Here is a 19,128-nt window from a genome sequence, read left to right as displayed (position 1 = left end):
CGTGTACAAAACACCATGTGACAAAAACCAAACTAGATGAATTCTAAATGAATATTAGCATTGAATTTAGAATTATGTGACAGGGCTGTCCCTGTGCCCAGTGGGGGCATGCATCTCTATCAGTGTGCTCTTTGAGGTCATGTACACAGGCCTCATCTCTGCGACACCCTGGCCATTTCTGAGCAAGGCTGCATCTTAGTCTTGGGTTTTCTACCAGAGCTAGAACAGCACCTGGCACACAGTCCGTGCTTGCTCTCAGCCTCACACCATCTCATGGAGCATAGGGGTTGGTAACTAATACAAACGCCCTAAAGAGAGGCAAAGTCTTTGCCCTGTCCTCTGTGCTCCGAGTGCCCACACTTGGCTCTCTTGGCTGGCTGTCGGGGCTGAGGTCAGTCCCAAATCCCCCGCTCACTTGGCCTGCCCTCACCTCACTGCTCTGGTCTTCCGCCCCTGCTCTCACCACCTGTGCCTCTGTTTAGTGACCCATCCTGCTCCCCATGGGAAACAGCTCATGGCACCTGACATGGGGGCAAGCTGCTAACTTTGACTGCTTCTGGAGAGAGCTCCCATTTTAGAGGTAAAGACAATGTTGCTGAATGCTGTATTAATTGAGAATTCATCTAGTTTTTTTTCCTTTAGAGATAGAAGAGTTAAAGCTTTCTGCCCTCATGGGTGCCTAGAGGTGGCAGGTCTAGCTATCCTGCCACCTGGCCTGTCCACCTGTGGGTCAGACCTGGGCCTGTTCAGAGGGGGGCTCTGACAGCTACTTCACTGCTCTTGCCCTTGGCCCTCTCAGACCTGCCCTGAGCTGGGGCACAGGGTGGCCCGGCACTTCCTGTCCAGAGGAACGAAAACTGTTCCCTTGAGGAAGTGGTGTGGGGGCTTGCGGAGGCAGTCCAGTGGGGACCCACCGTAACTGTGGAGGGAGGGTGACAGGCCCATGAGTACTACAGAGTCAGGAGGAGGCTGGCAGGCATTTACTATAAATCACTGCGTGGCCAGGACTGTGGTTGGTGCTTCAGGGGACACCAAGGATAACTATCTGTTTAATATACAGTGCCTGTCCTGGAGGAATCCACCAAGTCAGCAGGGACACGAGACATAGGCAATGGAAACATGAGAGCACAGAAGAGAATAATCAACCAGCACACTGTCCTATACTGACTGTGCACATGGTGCCATATTGACTGTAAATGCCACAGAAACTCAGAATAATCAACCAGCACACTGTGCTATACCGACTGTAAATACTGCAGGAACTCAGAGGCAGCATAGTTCAGCACAGATGGAAGAAGTGAAAACCAAATGCTCTTGAAGGAGGTGGAACTTGACATCAACTTTTAAGGCGGTGAGGTTTCTTCACTATTACTCAACAGGACGGCCCAGTTGAAATAACAGCGTCAGCAAAGACACCCATCAGGAATGAGCACGGAGTGTGGGGGCAGTGAGGGCCTCTGACTGCAGTGGACACTAAGTGGAAACTCATTTCCACAGCTCCAGATGGACTGCTCTCTCAGTGCCCATCTAAAAATAAAGAGTTAGAAGAGATCTGGACAACTCTGCCTCAGAAAAGCATTCTAAACAAACTACACCACAACAAGATAACCTCATCTTTAGGAAAAAAATTTCCAGAGAAGCGGACTCTTGAATATTCTTTATTATGATGTTCATTATGTTACTAAAACCAGTAGCATCAACAATGTGTCAGAATTCACATTTATTACCAGATTGGTAATGGGATTATTAAAGCTACAGAATGTCAGGACATGGATTTATATTAAAGAGTTTTTATTAATATGATAAGCTAGTTAATAAGTTAGCCAGTTCACCCCCCAACCCTAAAAAATGACCATCGGGTCAGCTCGCACACTCAGCCTGCTGGCCTCCAGCCTGAGCTGAACTGCTTCTATGGCCTCTACTAGGTTAGATACGGCTGAACCACACTGGGCTGACAGAGTTTTGGTTGGGAACTCACACAGAATGAAACAACCAGCAAAAGGTTCTCTGACTGCTTCCTTACCACCAAAAATAAATTGGTAGAGATTCCAGTATATCATCAGTATTGTAGATGTCGAGATAAAAATCATCAGGCCCAATTAAGTGGAGAGACATTGGATTAAGTAATTATGTGCATAAAAAATACAAATACACATCTCATGTTTTTCCTGGCACACCGTTTACAATAGAGAAATATTTTGTAACATTCAAAATAAAGAAAAACATGTGACTGATTGAAAAAAATCTAAAATAGACACAGAAGGAGGAAAAGGAGAGAGGAAGAAGAGCAGGGGGAGGAGAACAAAGAGGAGGAGGAGGGGACGAGAAGAGGAAGGAGGAGGAGGAGAATGGGAAGTGGTGGGGGAGGAAAAGGGGGAAAAGGAGAAATAGCTGCCCTGGAAACGCTCTCATGACTGCTCCTCTGTGCAGATGCCCATCGGCTGCACCACATGGAAGCCTCAGAGGGCGCTGCAACTGGGAGAGCACTCAATTAAAGTATGAGAAGTATCAAATGTCCTTGAATGTTCTAGACACAATACAGCACAGAGTCAATACTATTGACCAGATGCCCCCAGATTACAAGATGAGTATCTTCAGAACAGTAGCCTTTTAGATCATCCTATGTAATGTATCAGCAGAATCTGGAAGTTGCTGAAGTCATTTTTGTTTGGTCCAGAAATGTTAACAGCCATGATGAGATGATCAGTTACAATCATAGCAACTGCACCCTCACCAATCCATCACACCCAGAGAGTAAAGCAAGCAGCATGGCCCACGGTCTTATTCTGTCAAACTCAGCAAAAGTTGTCAACAGCCTGGGCACAGAATTACAACAGCTGAAGGAGCTACTGCAGAAACTGAAGCAGCAGTGCCCAGGAGCAACCAACGCCCTTCAGCGACCATGAGAGCTGATAGCATTGATCGGTTCCAGTGTGTTTCCAGATTCACAGCCTTTCATTCCAGCCCCAAACCACTCTCCTCACACTTACCAAGGCCATCACGAAGCCATGCCGGATGACAGAACTCTGCAGGAGGCTGGAAAGCACTGGAGGCTGCGGGATCTATCCTGTAAGGTGTTTCACTGCTGTCTCTCAGGCCCAGGGTGTATGTTTGCCTTAGACTGTGGGCCAAAAGAACTCCTGCAGGCAGGCCGGGAATGCCTGTAATCCCAGCACTTTGGGAGGCTGAGACAGGCGGATCATCTGAGGTCAGGATTTCAAGACCAGCCTGGCCAACATGGTGAAACCCAGTCTGTACTAAAAAATACAAAAATTAGCCTGGTGTAGTGGTGTGCGCCTGTGGTCCTAGCTACTCGGGAGGCTGAGGCAGGAGAATTGCTTGAACCCAGGAGGCGGAGGTTGCAGTGAGCAGAGATCATGCCACTGTATTCTAGCCTGGGTGACAGAGCAAGAGTCTGTCTCAAAAAACAAACAAACAAACAAACAAACAAAAAAAAAACAAGAAAAAATGAACAAATACCTCCTGGAGGCAGGAATATGCTGATCTCCATAATCAACTACAGGGCTCAATGAATGGAGAGGGTTCCCCAAACCACTGTTAATACAAAAATGTTAGCCTGACAATTTCAACCAGCTGATTAGTTTAATTAGCAACAATTATAAACAAAAGACAAGGCAAGAAATAGCAAGACAAGGTCCCAGATAAGTGCAGCCTATGTCCACCTGGAGATGTGAAGACAGATCATGCATTAGCACCTGCCATAGAGCTCGAGCCAACTCAGCATGGAAGGCAGTGGGCGGAGGCAGCTGGAGGGCACTCTGCAGCCCCCCGTTCACGCTGCATGGCTGCCACGCCATTATTTCCATGGACAACAGCAAAAAAGAGAGGCCAGCACAGTTTGAATCAACATGGAATGAAGACAGAGCTATAAATGGCAACAAGCCTCAGAAACACCAACATAGGACAGCGGACAGGAGGACAGGGACAGATGCAGGTTATGGGCCAGACTTTCCAGCAGCTTTTGCAGCCCCAGTGAAACCAGACACAGACAGCAACACTGTTAGTGGCATTGCTGATGGTAAAAACATTTCTCAGAAGTCATGAAGCTGTGCAGTGAAGCTCATTTTATAGTATAGAAGAAAATTGTGAATGTATCCAAGAGTCTCTTAAATTATTACATTAGAGTGACAATGTATTGCTTCTAATCCTTACCCAGCCAAAGTTATTTTTGGTGGTCCTGGAAGAGTTGATCCCGAGGGGAAAGCAGACCCGTTGGCTACCGATGGTAAGGCTCCCTCAAGCTGTTCAAAGTCAAAGGCAAGGATATTTTGAATTAGCAAGGATTTTTAAAGTTCCAGTCAGCCAGCCCCCTAGATAAAAATGATTCTTTTTTTCCCTAAAGGTTTACATCACCATCCCTTTATAACCATGTCTGACCTTATTACCACAAGGAATTCACTGACATTCAGAAGGCTCTAGTGCCGAGGTGTGTCACAGGCCTGCCTGGAAGTGTGCAAAGATGCAGGGCTGGCCTCCACAGGCTGGAGGCCATCCATAGCTGTCACTCAGCTGACCAGGGGTATTGTCATGGAACTCCTTTTCATTTTTATAGACTATCAATTATGAAATAAATTTAATGACAAATTTCCATGAACTAGAAAGTTTCTTATACAGATCTTGACATTTGAAGTCTTGTTGGCAACCATGATTTTTCATGTATTCAAAAAAATATTTTGTAACCAGTTTTAACAAATTCAAAAGCAATGTCATCATCTCTGCATTGTCCATGTTCTTTGCTTTCCCAGGTCTCATCTTTCTTTATGTTACTCATTAGCATGGCCTGCGGAGGCTGTTCACAGGGAAAGGAACAGGCAGCAAAGCCATCACTGGCCTACTTCTCTTCTACTCAGTAGCTTGAAGAAATTAACAGTACTAAATACAATTAGGTTTTCAGATTATTTACATATATCACAGTTAAACCTCATATCCTTGTCCCTTCCTCTCTCCAAAAATGGAAATTTATCTTTAAATAAATTTATTTTTAAAGCTTTAAGAAGTATAGTCTTAGAAAAAAAAAATGCATCTTGTATTCATCCTCTGCACTTCCTCCATTCTGTGCTCGGTTTAAACTGTGTGTCATCACCATCCGTTAGGGGTGGAAGACACTGAGAAAGCCCCCTGGGTCCCACTGCCTCATTTACAATCAGTCTTAAGTCCCCAGGCTTCTTCCCGGGAAACCCCTTCCTGCTCTCCTCTTGCTCGTGCACAGAAGGGAGTGCTCACAAGGCCCTGAGACGGGTGTCTCTTTTGCCCTCACCTGGACACCTAATTGTTAGGCCCCTGTCTTCAAATGTCAGTCTGAAGAGTTTTGCATTCTTTTGGAGAAAGGATGTCATAGTTCTCAGGATTGAGGCAATTATTCACATAAACCAGGTAAAATTACTTTTTTTCCCCGCTTTGCTTATTTAGCCCCAAAGTAAAGCAGAGACATCTCTTATGTACTCCATAGATTGTAAATCCAGGGCAACTTTATGCTAGAATCCACGAGTTTCTTCAGCAATGTTTGGTCCTCTTGGAGTGAAGGAAGTCAACTTGGAGGCAGGGCTTCTCAGATTCTGCTATGTGCACAAGTCACCTGGGGCCTTTATGAAAATGCAAATCTGATTCAGGGGGTCTGAATCCCAGGTTTGGGGTGGAAACTGAGGTTCTGCACTTCTTAACAAGCTCCCAGGTGATCCCAACAGTTCTGGTCCATGCACCACACTTTGGGTGGTAACGCTCCAAAGAATAATACAGAACTGGGGTCTGGCAAGGAAGCAAAAGATTCTCAGGAAGCAGCAAATGCATTGCTAAAAGAATTGTCCTTGAGGTCCATGCTGGATAAGGGGCCAAAATGGGGACGATAATAAACAGTCAAGGAAAGGTGGGGGAAGGTGGGGAGACAGCAAGTTGTGGCCAAATGGGTGTTTCTCATGCAAGATCTTAGAGGTGAAAGAGCAAGTGCAATGTGTGCCTTCTGGACTGGTGGCTGAAACAGCAGAGAAAGGAAGGCCAGCAGTGTGGAGGGGGCCAGCGGGTAGGAGGGTTCTATGAGGTTCCAACACAGACTCCATCTGGGTGCTCGCCAGATCCTGACTTACACTCACCTCCTGCACTGATAACACTCTATCTTGGCCAATATATCACTTGAGAAGTATTTACTCACTCATTCAACAAATGTCTAACTCAATTTACACTCACTCCCTTTGAGATCTCATCTATTCACATGGCTTTCAATGCCATCTATACACTAGGACTCCCAATCTCAGCCCTGCTGCCCAGCCCTTCCTCACTCTAAACTCCTACGCAACATCTTCTGAGGCATCCCAAATTTAATATATCCAAACGGAACTCCTGGACGCCTTTGAAAAACTTGTACCATCTCATTTCTGTTGATGGAAACTCCATCTCTCCAATCATCCAGGCTGAAAATCTTGGGGGCATCCTTGACTCCTCTCTTTCTCTCACATCCCACATCCAATCCATCAGCAAATCCTGTTGACTCAAACTTCAAAGTATCCCTAGAAGCTATTTCTTGCCACCTCCACTGCCACCACCTGATCTGAGCGATCATCTCTCCCCGAGATTATTGCCATAACAGGCTCACCGTTCTCCTTGACCCCTTTTCCCCGCCAGCCCCCCTTTAGAGTGGAAGCCATAATCCTTCCAGTGCCTTGACTTCCTCCCTGCCCTGCTCCCCTAGCTCACACTATCCCAGGCCCAGTGGCCTCCTCGCTGCCACCACAGCAGGCATGACCCTATCCAAGGCCCGCCTGGGATGCTTCACAGCTTGCTTCACACGGCTCATTCCCTCATCTCTTTAAAGGCTTTGCTCAAATGTCACCTTCACAACAGAACCATGTCACCCTTTTTAAACCTGCAACTAGGCTTTTTCCCCATCAAATCCGCATCCCCCCAATCTCCTTCCTCTGCTCTCCTAACAGATGATGTAACTGGCTTCTTACTAGATTTGCTAATTGTGTATCTCCTGAACTAAAATGTAAGCTGCAGGAGGGCGGAGTTGTGTGTTTTGTTTTCTGAGGTTCACTTAACTCACAGATCAGTGCCCGCCCTTATTGAAGGGTGAGTGGGTGCCCTACATGGTCCAGACTTTGTGCTGATTCTCATTTTATAGAGATGAACAAGACACATATGGCCTCTGCCCCCATGGAGCCTGCATTCTCGTGGGTGGATGCAGACAAACCAACCAACCACAAAACGCAAGCCAGTGAGAGTGCCGTGCAGAGCAGGAGACAGCACTGTGACTGTGGCTGGAGGTCTATGCTGGGGAGTTAGGGAAGGCTCTTCCGGGGAGGTGACACTTCATAGCAAAACTCGGGAAAAAGAGCGTATTTGTCCTCTACTTATATGTAATATACGCATATCATGGTGTAATCATAAAAGCAAACTTTAAAAACATATTTCCATAACACTGAGGAAGGTGAGGAGTGTTCTGGACTGAGGAGGTGGAATATGCTGCTGGTGCGGTCACAGAGGACAAGTTAGCAAGTGTGGCAGAATGCTGGTCTGGAGGCTGCAAGGAAGGGCAAAAGGGCTTCATCAAGTTGGTGAAGAATAATCGTGTCTGAGACTGACTCCAGCCCACAGTGTCTGACACAGTGGGGCAGGGACTGAACACTTGGTAAGTATTTCACTATTGACTTTTAAATGGAAAATAAATTATATTTCCTGAGTAATTCCAACCATAACAATCAAAATTTTAAGAGACAATAATGCACAATTGTATTTTTTAAATTGAAACAATGACTCACTTGTTGTGTAATGAGATTTAATTTTGTTGATGCTGGCAAAAATCTCCCTACTAAAGCAGTCATTGGTTTAGGGACATCTGTAAGGAAGACAATTAAAAATTAATTGTAGCATCTATCGTTCCTCTTCCACTTACATATGGAAGAAACTACAAAAGTCTGTTATGGACGTATCCTGTGCAAAGTTATTTCAACTTGTCTTGATGCTAGTTACGTATTTTAGTCTCTAAAACCTTTCAAGTCAGTATTTTACTTAATATACTCATTTTTCTTTTCTTTTTTGGGGAGATGGTCATAAAGCTACTTGATCTGAGCTTCCAGGGTTGGTCTACTAGGCTAAAACAATGTTGTTAGTGCTCTGGTTCCCAAATTGTGTGCCAAGGTGCCCTGCGTTGCCACAGCAAACTCACTAGGGCAGCACTGGATTAAAAAAAATGTTTGAGATAGGGTCTCGCTATGTTGCCCAGGCTGGCTTCAAACTCCTGGGCTCAAGCAATCCTCCTGCCTCAGCCTCCTAAGTAGCTGAGCCTATAGGCATACCCAGCTTTGCTGGATATTTTATGTTTTCTTTTCTTTTCTTTTTTTTTGCTTTTTTGAGATAGGATCTTGCTCTGTTGCCCAGGCTGGAGTGCAGTGGCACTACCACGGTTCCCTGCAGCCTTGACCCCCCTAGGTTCAAGTGATCCTCCTGCCTCAGCCTCCCACATAGCTGAGACCACAGGCCTGTGCCACCGTGCCTGGCTAATGTTTTCATTTTTTGTAGAGACAGGATCTCGCCCCATTGACCAGACTGGTCTTGAACTACTGGGCTTGAGCAATCCTCCGGCCTGGCCTCACAAAGTGCTGAAATTACAGGTGTGAGCCAGCACTCCAGGCTAGTATTTTATGTTTTTAAAGAAAGCCCAGGGACATCTATTGGATACCACAGGAACTATTTTTTTTTTTTTTTTTGAGACAGGGTCTCACTTTGTCACTCAGGCTAGAGTGCAGTAGTGCGATGTTGGCTCACTGCAGCCTCAGCCTCAACCTTCTGGCCTCAAGCAATTCTCTCACCTCAGCCCCCCAACCAACTGGTACAACAGGTGCACACCACCAAGCCCAGCTCATTTTTTTGGTATTTCTTGTAGAGACAGGGTTTCGCCATGGTACCCAGGCTGGTCTTGAACTCCTGAGCTCAAGTGATTCACCTGCCTCAGCCTCCCAAAGTACTAGGATTATAGGCGTGAGCCACCGCAGCCAGCACTACTTTCGATTTATGTGTATGTTTTTTTTCAAGTGGTTACTAAGTTGTTTGGATATAAATACTTACTAAGCTATTTAGACTAAACTACTTAGTACTGGAACTGATAGGTACTTATTTGGTTTACAAGTGCCATGAAAAACATTCTTGAGACACTAAGGGTGTGTAAGCCTCTGTGCTCATGAGTTCAAGCAGAAGGAGAAATGTGTCTTACTCTCCTGAAGCACCTGAACACTTTTTCTTCTCCAGGCCTAGGCATCCTTTGAGTGAGGAAACTCAGATGCAGGCAGCAGGATGCACGTACTTTATGGTGATGTTTAATATGTGCACAGCATAACAAAGGAGATGCAGGTGGGGGGAGTATGATTATATGATAAAGAAATTGAACTGGAAAACACTATATAAACTCTCTCCTCCTGCAGACCTTAAGGCACTAGGATTTTGTCATGTGCCAGGAGGAAGGGGAGCAGGAAAGACCTTCTCCCTGCCTGTAGAGATCAGAGATGCAGCATGGACCTATAGGAGATGAGGCCAAAGGCCCAACCTCAGCTTCTTTGCTGTGAAAGAGTCAATGTCTTGAGGATATTTATTCTGTCCTTGGATAGGGAGACACTCAGGATGCAATGGGGAGATAGGGAGTCACACTTTGTCTTTTTGCCCTGGACTTCACAGGCCAGTGAAACTGCATCTGGATTTGCTATTGGTTTCAAGTTATAGGCAAGGTCAGGGAATCATCTGACAGTGAATATTCTCTCGTTACTCAAGATCTAGGGTAATGTGATTATGTGCAGTCCCCATAGAGCGGCCTAGTTTTCAAGAATTAGCATCTCACTTTTGTTAAACACAATCCTAAAATACATCATTTACTCTTTCTCTAATCATGCATAAGGCATTTCAGAACAATCAAGTAGTTACAGGTCATTTCTTATTATTGTGCTAGGTTAAAAAGTTTCTTAGTCAGATAAGAATGAATTTCTTAGAATGCATGTCAGACAAATCCTTTGTTATTTCAGAACTCATGGTGATTAAAGCAGAATGATAGTTCTCATTGATTACACTGAAATGTTTACATTAAAATGTAGGTGTTTAAACCACACCTGAAGTCAACCCATCAGGTCAGTCTGGGAAAGGCTGATGTTTCAATCTAGGCACATCGAGGCACCTATTTGTGGAATTCCTACGAATGCAGTGTTGGTCTGAGTCATCACCTGTTAGGATCACAAAGCTCTCAGCAGCTAGGTGACATGAGGGACAGCTATCCAAGAATTTGAGACAGTCAGTACAGGGTATAAAAATTAGTCTACAGATATATATTTTTATATTCTTAGCTTACTAATATGGACTACGAGGTTTGCCAAATTTCCTATTTAATATCCTGGTTGCCATTTCACTTTATATACAAAGCCAAACATATTCATTTACCAACTTACATATATGACATAGTTTTTTTATTAATTAACTTTGTACCTGACTGCAGATAATTATTTTGATCTTGATACTGAGGAACCAAATGGAGTGCTTTTAGTTCTCTTGTTCCAGAATTGTCTATACATAGCATTTGTGTGCCCCCTTTCAATTGGCATATCACCTAAAATGAAAAAGAACAATCGGGTTGCATTTTTGAAACATAATTCCAGTAATAATGAACCTAAATAAACTTAAATCTGAGAAAATAGCTTTAATCCAGAAGCTACGTTTTAATGGAGGATAGAAAACTATAGATCTGTTTTCAATTTCTTACTCTACACTAACATGCTCTTTGGAGACACCAAAGGGCAAAAAAAAAACAAAAAAAAAACCCAGAAATGTTTCCTGAGATGCGTTCAGTGTGCGAACAGAAAAAAGTTCCTCTGCCTGGTTTTCTCCACAGGTGTCTGATTTAGTTGGGGATCAGGTAGCCATGCCCTAGAGCTTCCTTTGTCCTGTCCTCACTCCACCATTGACATGAGCAGAAGAGGGTGCTACTCCGCCGAGCCCCAGCCCATTCAGCCCCAGTGGGCACTGAGGCCCTGGCAGCATGTCCCTGAGTCCCTGGGCACACACTTAAAATCCTCTCTAATTTTACTCCAGCTGTTCTTTCCTGCCACACACACGTCATTACTTAACACACGGGGTTTTAAAAACACATCTATTTTATTTCCTACAAGTACAGCTTAGAAAGGTTAATCCAAGAACTGTAAAGTTCTAAGAAGCCACACTGATCTGCCTGGGCCTGAGCAGCACTGTCAGACCCCCCTTGGATACTGACGGTAAATAAATGGTCGCAAGCCGGGTGGGTCTGCCAGTCCATCCCATCAGTCAAGCAAAAGCACTGAGGAAACTCACTGTGTGCCCAGCCCTGCTCCAGGCCGTGGCATGTGGGGATAGAAAGGCGAGAGATGCTGTGGCTTCTGCCTGGACACAGCTTCCAATTCTGCTGGCAGAACCACAACTACACAGAGCAGCTGTGCTTTATACACTTAAGTTGCTTATAATCTAGATAGGAGAACCCAAAGAACCATAAAGGACCAATGTTATCAAAGTAATACACATCGGACCTACTATGGTCACTGGGTCAATACTCCACATCATCCTGACATTTGATGAGAGGCCAGCATTCATGTTCAATTGGAGTTGTATTTGTATTTGGAGGATAAAGTTATATCTACACACACACACACACACACACACACACACACACACACACACACACACACACAGGAAAGGCTCAGAGTGAACTCTGCAGACCTGCCTCTACTGCACACTCCTGGGCCCCACCCACATGGGAGCCTTGGCTCTGCCCTCTGGGGAAATGTGCTAACATCACTCTGTGGTCTTGGGGAGTCAGAGAGTTCTCATCCTGCTGACCTGCTTTTAGGGTCCTGGAAAAACTGCTATCAGAACCCACAGCCCCAAATAGAACCACCGATGGAGAGGCTAATGTTAGTGTACACCACAGCTAACCCAAACTCATGACAGGCTCATTTTCAAGTATTTGCTTGTTAACGTCTACGCCTTACAGCAAGGGCCTCATTTCTAGGAATAAAGAATTGCTGGGGGAAAGGCAATGATCGGCTCTTGGACTCTGGGCGCTTTGCTAAGGGAATGCTGTGGGGGACACTCCCCCCATTCCTAGTCCTTGGCACATGAGATCTGGAGTCCCAGATGCACCACTTAACTATGAAGACCAATGTAGACGATGTAACATCTCTGTTTCTTATCCATAAAGTGGGGATAAAAAGAATGCCTATCCTACAGAGTTGTTAGGAGGATTAAATAAAGGTGCAAAAATATGACATAAACCACAGCTGTGACTGATCATGTACCCTATACAAGCGTTACCTGTTATCATGAGAGATTGGGGCACGAAGGAAGCAGGCTCTGCCCTGAAGCCACAGAACCGCGCCCCACACCAATATGCCAAACCATGAGGCTCAGCTGCAGTCCCTGACCCCAGCACTGCACTAACTGATGCGATTTGTGCTCGCTCTCCTTAATGAATATAGCAATGTCCTCATCTTTGTTCGATTTGCTAAGATGGAGTAGAAATGAGAATCTTAGAGGTGAGATGTGAAAGGCTGTAGCTGATGTCCCTGTTTTGCTAATGAGACAACCAAAAATGCTGATACAATACATATGTGAAATGAAAAATGAGTGAAATGATCAGTCGACTTAGTATTGATGGGGTCCAGCATTTAGTATAATGTTAGTCCTATACATCTGCTTTAGCATAATTACCATTGGGTTGGAATCTTTCTTAAGAGAACAGCAGGAGGCATCCTCTAGTTCCTGAGACGATGGGAACTTGCAACAGGATTCCTGAGCAAGAAGATTCTGCAAAGTTGCTTCTTCCGTATTATTACTTGTAATAGTACCACCTGCTTCCTTGATTTCAACCTAGAAAAAAGCAATAATTATTTTAGAGAACACATGGTGGACACTGGCTCTTGCAGTTGCATAATCTAGAAAATTGAAATCTCAGTGATAAGTAGAAGTTACATTTTAAAGAAAAGAGCACCCTTACTTAGTGCCTCTTCCTCACTGGTGCTTCTAAAACTATTAATTTCTCCTTGGTGAGGGGTGGGCAACAAGAAGGGGCAACAAATCATCTGACCCACCTTCCTGGGGACTGAGGACTCCGAAGACCAAAACCACTTGCCCATGAGTTGTGGAGATGTGATTTTCATGTGGCATTTGTGGTTATTTTAAAAACACACCTAAGTAACTGAGAAGAGTCCCCCGCTGGTTGTCTGCCTCTCATGCTGCTTAACAGTCCCCGACTCTGAGCTGAAGGCCTGCTCTTCCTTCAAGTCACTTAAAATGCTGCCCCTTCATCACACATTTTTTTTTTTGAGACAAAGTCTTGCTCCGTTGCTGAGGCTGGAATGCAGTGGTGTGATCTCAGCTCACTGCAACCTCCACCTCCTGGGTTCAAGTGATTCTCCTGCCTCAGCTTCCCGAGTAGCTGGGATTACAGGCTTACACCACCATGCCCGGCTAATTCTTGTACTTTCAATAGAGACAGGGTTTCACTGTGTTGGCCAGGCTGATCTCAAACTCTTGACCTCAGGTGATCCACCTGCCTCGGCCTCCCAAAGTGCTGGGATTACAGGTGTGAGCCACTGTGCCCAGCCCCATCACACATTCTTCCAGCATGCTCAGTAGTTTGAATTAGATGTTCTAGTCAATGGTTTTTTTCCTCAAAAAGCCCAAAATCCTTGGTAACGTTTTAATATTATTTATGATGTGTTTATAGGAAGATTTGTAATTAGGTAGCAGCCCTTTCCTGCCTTAATAGTAGGACAACAACGAACATGAAATGGTGGAGAGTAGGGAGAGGCTGCCAGCTTTGTGTTCAAGATGTCTTCTGTAACAACTGTCAACCCGATGACAAAATTACCAAAGATATGGAGAAATACAGGGATAATACTGAAAATCAATAGAATTTTTAAAAGTAAGAATCCTCGTGGCTAAAAAAAAATTACAATCAGGATTGTTTCAAAATTGGGATGCTGCTTTTTACAATCTGTAGGAATGTCAGGAGGACTGGGAAACCCATGCTTTGCATCCTCCCTCCCCTCCCCTCCCCTCCTCCTCCACCTGCACTTGCCCGAGCTGCCTGGACCAGAGGACAGTTGGGCTCCCCAAAGGCCAGGAGGCAGGCCACAGAGTCCTTCCAAAAAGATGGTGGCTCTAAGGTAACATACTAAAGACCTCAAATAAAAATCACAGAGCAGGTATCTTCCAAAATGCAGATCGTGACTCAAATTGGAGCTTGTCTAGCCCAATAAAATCAGGGGCCCAAACAAATCGTATTTCCCATATATGGGCAAATCACTCAGCACAGCAGACTAGTATCTAGGTATAAATCTTAAAAGAGATAAAGTTTAGCTATGTTTTAAGTAGCTTTATTTAGATATTTTAAATTTCATATAAATACAGATAAAATTTTCTTCTACTTGCTGCTTTGGGGGATGTGCTATGCACGTCATCCCAGTTTAGATTTAACTTATCTCCCTGTAATCAGCAAATACTACTATAATAAATCTATCATTTCCTCAGCCCTATGCAACTAATATCTGAACTACTTATACTAAAATTCCATTTCTGACCTTTCAAAACAAAGATCAATATGTGGGAATGAATTTCTAGAAAAAGGAAATTAGCAACTGATCCTGAATATTTACTGAAAATAATTCCATTCTGTTTAAACGATAAACATGTCTGTGCTGTATCTGGTCCATTTTATTAATGAATCAGAAAGCAGTCAATAAAAATTTAAAAAGCAAAGTCTCTAGTTTGTCAAACCAGCAATCTCTTAAAATTGGATTAAAGAGAATTTTACTATCTTTAACATCAGCGAATTCTCTTGTGTGTGTTTTGTTTGTTTTTTAAGACAGGGTCCCACTCTGTCGCTCAGGCTGGAGGGCAGTGGTGAAATCTCGGCTCACTGCAGCCTTTGCCTCCCAGGTTCAAGCGATTCTCCTGCCTCAGCCTCCCGAGTAGCTGGGATTACAGGTGTGTGCCACCACATCCGGTTAATTTTTGTATTATTTTCCCTGTTCTGATTAATGCTTTCTGACTCCACTCTGTGAGGAAATGAGCCAAGCTAGGACCTACGGGCAGGAGGCGCTGGGCAGGAGGCGCTGGACACGACTCTGGCTGGGCAGTAAAATGCAGTTCTTAACATTTCAAGCCCTCTGAGAAAGGCTGTGAGGAAGACCTCTGTCCTGGCAAAAGGCTGGGGGGACTGGTGAGCTCTATGGCTCCTCTGAGAACAAACAGAGGTCAGTGGAGGCCCCAGCCTCTGCCCATCCTTTTCCTGTACACTAAGGAGTGGCAATTACCATAACAGAAAACCAGAAGAGCAGAAATCCAAGCTCCTGCTGCTCTGGCTTATGATACAGGGTCAGGCTCCAGCCATCTCAACACTGACTCAAGCATTGTGTCCCACAAACGCTTCACCTACAACCTACTGAAACGACCTCATGGATGAGTGGTCTCGCCACAAACGCTTCACCTACAACCTACTGAAACGACCTCATGGATGAGTGGTCTCGCCACAAATGCTTCACCTACAACTTACTGAAACGACCTCATGGATGAGTGGTCGCGTTTTCTGAGCTGGGTCCTTTTTGAGGGGTCAAGAACACATTTTCCTGGGACCCTTTGTTTCCTTTGAAAACTCATTAGCTTTAACAAGAACAAAGTGGAAAATTATCAGTGGTCATCTACAGCTAGAGAGGGCAGTCGGCTGGGAGCTGGCAAGCATTTCTTTAGGCTCTGATTTACATTGCATATGCTTGAAGAGCTATTACTCAAAGGGAAGATCTCACATCTTGACTTCAAGGCCGGGAAAATCCAAGTATTTAACTCTGAGTCCTTGCTGTGGATTCCAAGCCTGGTAAAGTTAAAGAAAAAAAAAAATGCAAGATGCAAACATGCCAACCCTCCACCACATTGCGTTTGTTTTCACAGACAATAGCTATCAGCAGAAAGCGGGCCTCTCTCCTTAAGCCAAGGATAGCAACAGGGCCCCAAGGGAACACACGTCCTAGCTTTCCCCCGCTTTTTTTGTTGCCCGCTGTCTGCATGGTTAGGTCAGCTTTGGACGACTGGTGCAGGGCAGAACCCCCTCCAGGGGGAAGGGCTTGGCTGGGCCGATGCATGTTGGATTAGGAAGAGGACAGAGTATACGCTCTGCCGAGAATCAGTGACTCCGGTGGGCTCTGTGTGGTGTCACCAGGGAAAATGCTTGTAGAGGGAAATCCTGGGGTAGACTAGCAGCCTCAGATGGGTTGGGGAAGGGATGGAGGGGGAGCTGTGCCCACTCCCCAGGCGGTTCTTACTGGGATCACCCGGACGCCCGGGTGGGCGGCTCCTTCCAGGACCCAGGCGCCCAGGGGCAACACCGCCGGGCTGCGGTGCGCGGGCAGCAGCGAGGACAGGAAGTGCACGTTGCAGGCGGGAGGCTGCGGGGCCTGCGGGAGCGCGACGTCCTCCAGCGCGCTGAGCTCTGGCATCCCGGGGTACTCCCCGAGGAGCTCTCCGCCGTCGCTGTCGCCCACCGCGAGCTTCGCCTTGACCTGGCCCTTGCAGTCGGCGCCCAGCGCAGGGTTGAACGCGTGCAGGAGGGGTTCCTTGGGGTCCGCCGGGCCCAGGTACGCGTCTTTGAAGACGTGGAACTCGTCCTCCTCGTGCTTCACGGGGGCCTTCAGGCCGATGTTCTCCGAAACGAAAGGAACCTCGGGGCTGAAGAGCTCCGTCACTATCGCATCCTCGGGGCTGGGCAGCCCGCCCGGCAGAGGGCCCTCCTCCATGGCGCAGGGCGGCGGGGCGGGATGGCGGGGGCCGCGCACCTGCAACACGCGGCCGGGTGAGAGGCAGCCGGGGAGGGCACGAGGGGAGGGGCGGCCAGTAGAGGGGGCGAGGGGAGGGGCGGCTAAGGGAGGGGGGGCCTGGTGAGGGGGTCAGGTGAGGGGCGACCAGGTGAGGGGCGGCCGGGGAGGCGGTCAGGGGAGGAGCGGCCAGGGGAGAGGGTCGGGGTGTGAGGGGAGAGGGTCGGGGGGTGAGGGTCGGGGTGTGAGGGGAGAGGGTCGGGGGGTGAGAGGGTCGGGGGGTGAGGGTCGGGGGGTGAGAGGGTCGGGGGGTGAGGGTCGGGGGGTGAGAGGGTCGGGGGGTGAGGGTCGGGGGGTGAGAGGGTCGGGGGGTGAGGGTCGGGGGGTGAGAGGGTCGGGGGGTGAGGGTCGGGGGGTGAGAGGGTCGGGGGGTGAGGGTCGGGGGGTGAGAGGGTCCGGGGGTGAGGGGAGAGGGTCGGGGGGTGAGAGGGTCGGGGGGTGAGAGGGTCGGGGGGTGAGAGGGTCGGGGGGTGAGGGTCGGGGGGTGAGAGGGTCGGGGGGTGAGAGGGTCGGGGGGTGAGAGGGTCGGGGGGTGAGAGGGTCGGGGGGTGAGAGGGTCGGGGGGTGAGAGGGTCGGGGGGTGAGAGGGTCGGGGGGTGAGAGGGTCGGGGGGTGAGGGTCGGGGGGTGAGAGGGTCGGGGGGTGAGGGTCGGGGGGTGAGAGGGTCGGGGGGTGAGAGGGTCGGGGGGTGAGGGTCGGGGGGTGAGAGGGTCCGGGGGTGAGGGGAGAGGGTCGGGGGGTGAGAGGGTCGGGGGGTGAGAGGGTCGGGGGGTGAGAGGGTGGGGGGTGAGAGGGTCGGGGGGTGAGGGGAGAGGGTCGGGGGGTGAGGGTCGGGGGGTGAGAGGGTCGGGGGTGAGAGGGTCGGGGGGTGAGAGGGTCGGGGGGTGAGGGTCGGGGTGTGAGGGGAGAGGGTCGGGGGGTGAGGGTCGGGGGGTGAGAGGGTCGGGGGGTGAGAGGGTCGGGGGGTGAGAGGGTCGGGGGGTGAGGGTCGGGGGGTGAGAGGGTCCGGGGGTGAGAGGGTCGGGGGGTGGGTGAGAGGGTCGGGGGGTGAGAGGGTCGGGGGGTGAGGGTCGGGGGGTGAGAGGGTCGGGGGGTGAGGGTCGGGGGGTGAGAGGGTCCGGGGGTGAGAGGGTCGGGGGGTGAGAGGGTCGGGGGGTGAGGGTCGGGGGGTGAGAGGGTCGGGGGGTGAGAGGGTCGGGGGGTGAGGGTCGGGGGGTGAGAGGGTCGGGGGGTGAGGGTCGGGGGGTGAGAGGGTCCGGGGGTGAGGGGAGAGGGTCGGGGGGTGAGAGGGTCGGGGGGTGAGGGTCGGGGGGTGAGAGGGTCGGGGGGTGAGGGTCGGGGGGTGAGAGGGTCGGGGGGTGAGGGTCGGGGGGTGAGAGGGTCGGGGGGTGAGGGTCGGGGGGTGAGAGGGTCCGGGGGTGAGGGGAGAGGGTCGGGGGGTGAGAGGGTCGGGGGGTGAGAGGGTCCGGGGGTGAGGGGAGAGGGTCGGGGGGTGAGGGTCGGGGGGTGAGGGTCGGGGGGTGAGAGGGTCGGGGGGTGAGGGTCGGGGGGTGAGAGGGTCCGGGGGTGAGGGGAGAGGGTCGGGGGGTGAGAGGGTCGGGGGGTGAGAGGGTCGGGGGGTGAGAGGGTCGGGGGGTGAGGGTCGGGGGGTGAGAGGGTCCGGGGGTGAGGGGAGAGGGTCGGGGGGTGAGAGGGTCGGGGGGTGAGAGGGTCGGGGGGTGAGAGGGTCGGGGGGTGAGGGGAGAGGGTCGGGGGGTGAGGGGAGAGGGTCGGGGGGTGAGGGTCGGGGGGTGAGGGGTGAGGGTCGGGGGGTGAGAGGGTCGGGGGGTGAGGGTCGGGGGGTGAGGGTCGGGGGGTGAGAGGGTCGGGGGGAGAGGGTCGGGTCAGGTGAGGGGCGGCCGAGGAGGGGTCAGGTGAGGAGCGGCCAGGAGAGGGGCGACCAGGTGAGGAGCGGCCAGGAGAGGGGCGGCCAGAGGAGGGGCGACCAGGTGAGGGGCGACCAGGTGAGGGGCGACCAGGTGAGGGGCGGCCTCGCCCACCGCCCGCCGCCCACCCTCAGGGGCCCGACCCGGCCCGGCAGCCCCCATCCCAGCCTGCAGAGCCGAGGCCCAGCCCCGTCAGGCCTCCTCGGAGGGACGCACCTGGGGGCCGCCGGGGCTGCCGCAGCGTGGAGCGAGCGGGAGGGGGCGCGGGCCGGGCCTCAGGCGCAGGCGGCCGTTGGCGGTTGGAGAAGGAGGCAGAG

The 19,128-nt window shown here is 49.4% G+C and overlaps 1 protein-coding gene across 7 annotated transcripts in view; it reads right to left on the bottom strand.

Moving 5' to 3' along the window:
- The window catches only part of TESMIN (testis expressed metallothionein like protein), a 48,347-nt gene extending 29,219 nt beyond the window's left edge, over window positions 1-19,128 (bottom strand). For all 7 annotated transcript variants that reach the window (XM_054439229.1, XM_054439230.1, XM_054439232.1 and 4 more), the window contains exons 1-6: window positions 19,028-19,128; window positions 16,338-16,847; window positions 12,727-12,885; window positions 10,477-10,597; window positions 7,773-7,849; window positions 4,174-4,262 (exon numbers count right to left, since the gene is read on the bottom strand). In XM_054439229.1, the coding sequence (XP_054295204.1) occupies window positions 4,174-4,262; window positions 7,773-7,849; window positions 10,477-10,597; window positions 12,727-12,885; window positions 16,338-16,808 (917 nt within the window). In that variant the 5' untranslated portion in view covers window positions 16,809-16,847; window positions 19,028-19,128. The remainder of the gene's footprint in view (window positions 1-4,173; window positions 4,263-7,772; window positions 7,850-10,476; window positions 10,598-12,726; window positions 12,886-16,337; window positions 16,848-19,027) is intronic.

Source organism: Pongo pygmaeus, chromosome 9, assembly GCF_028885625.2.
Source record: "Pongo pygmaeus isolate AG05252 chromosome 9, NHGRI_mPonPyg2-v2.0_pri, whole genome shotgun sequence".
NCBI classification, from domain to species: Eukaryota; Metazoa; Chordata; class Mammalia; order Primates; family Hominidae; genus Pongo; species Pongo pygmaeus.
Note: the sequence above shows the minus strand (reverse complement) of the source record. Positions and strands in the feature narration are given on the sequence as shown.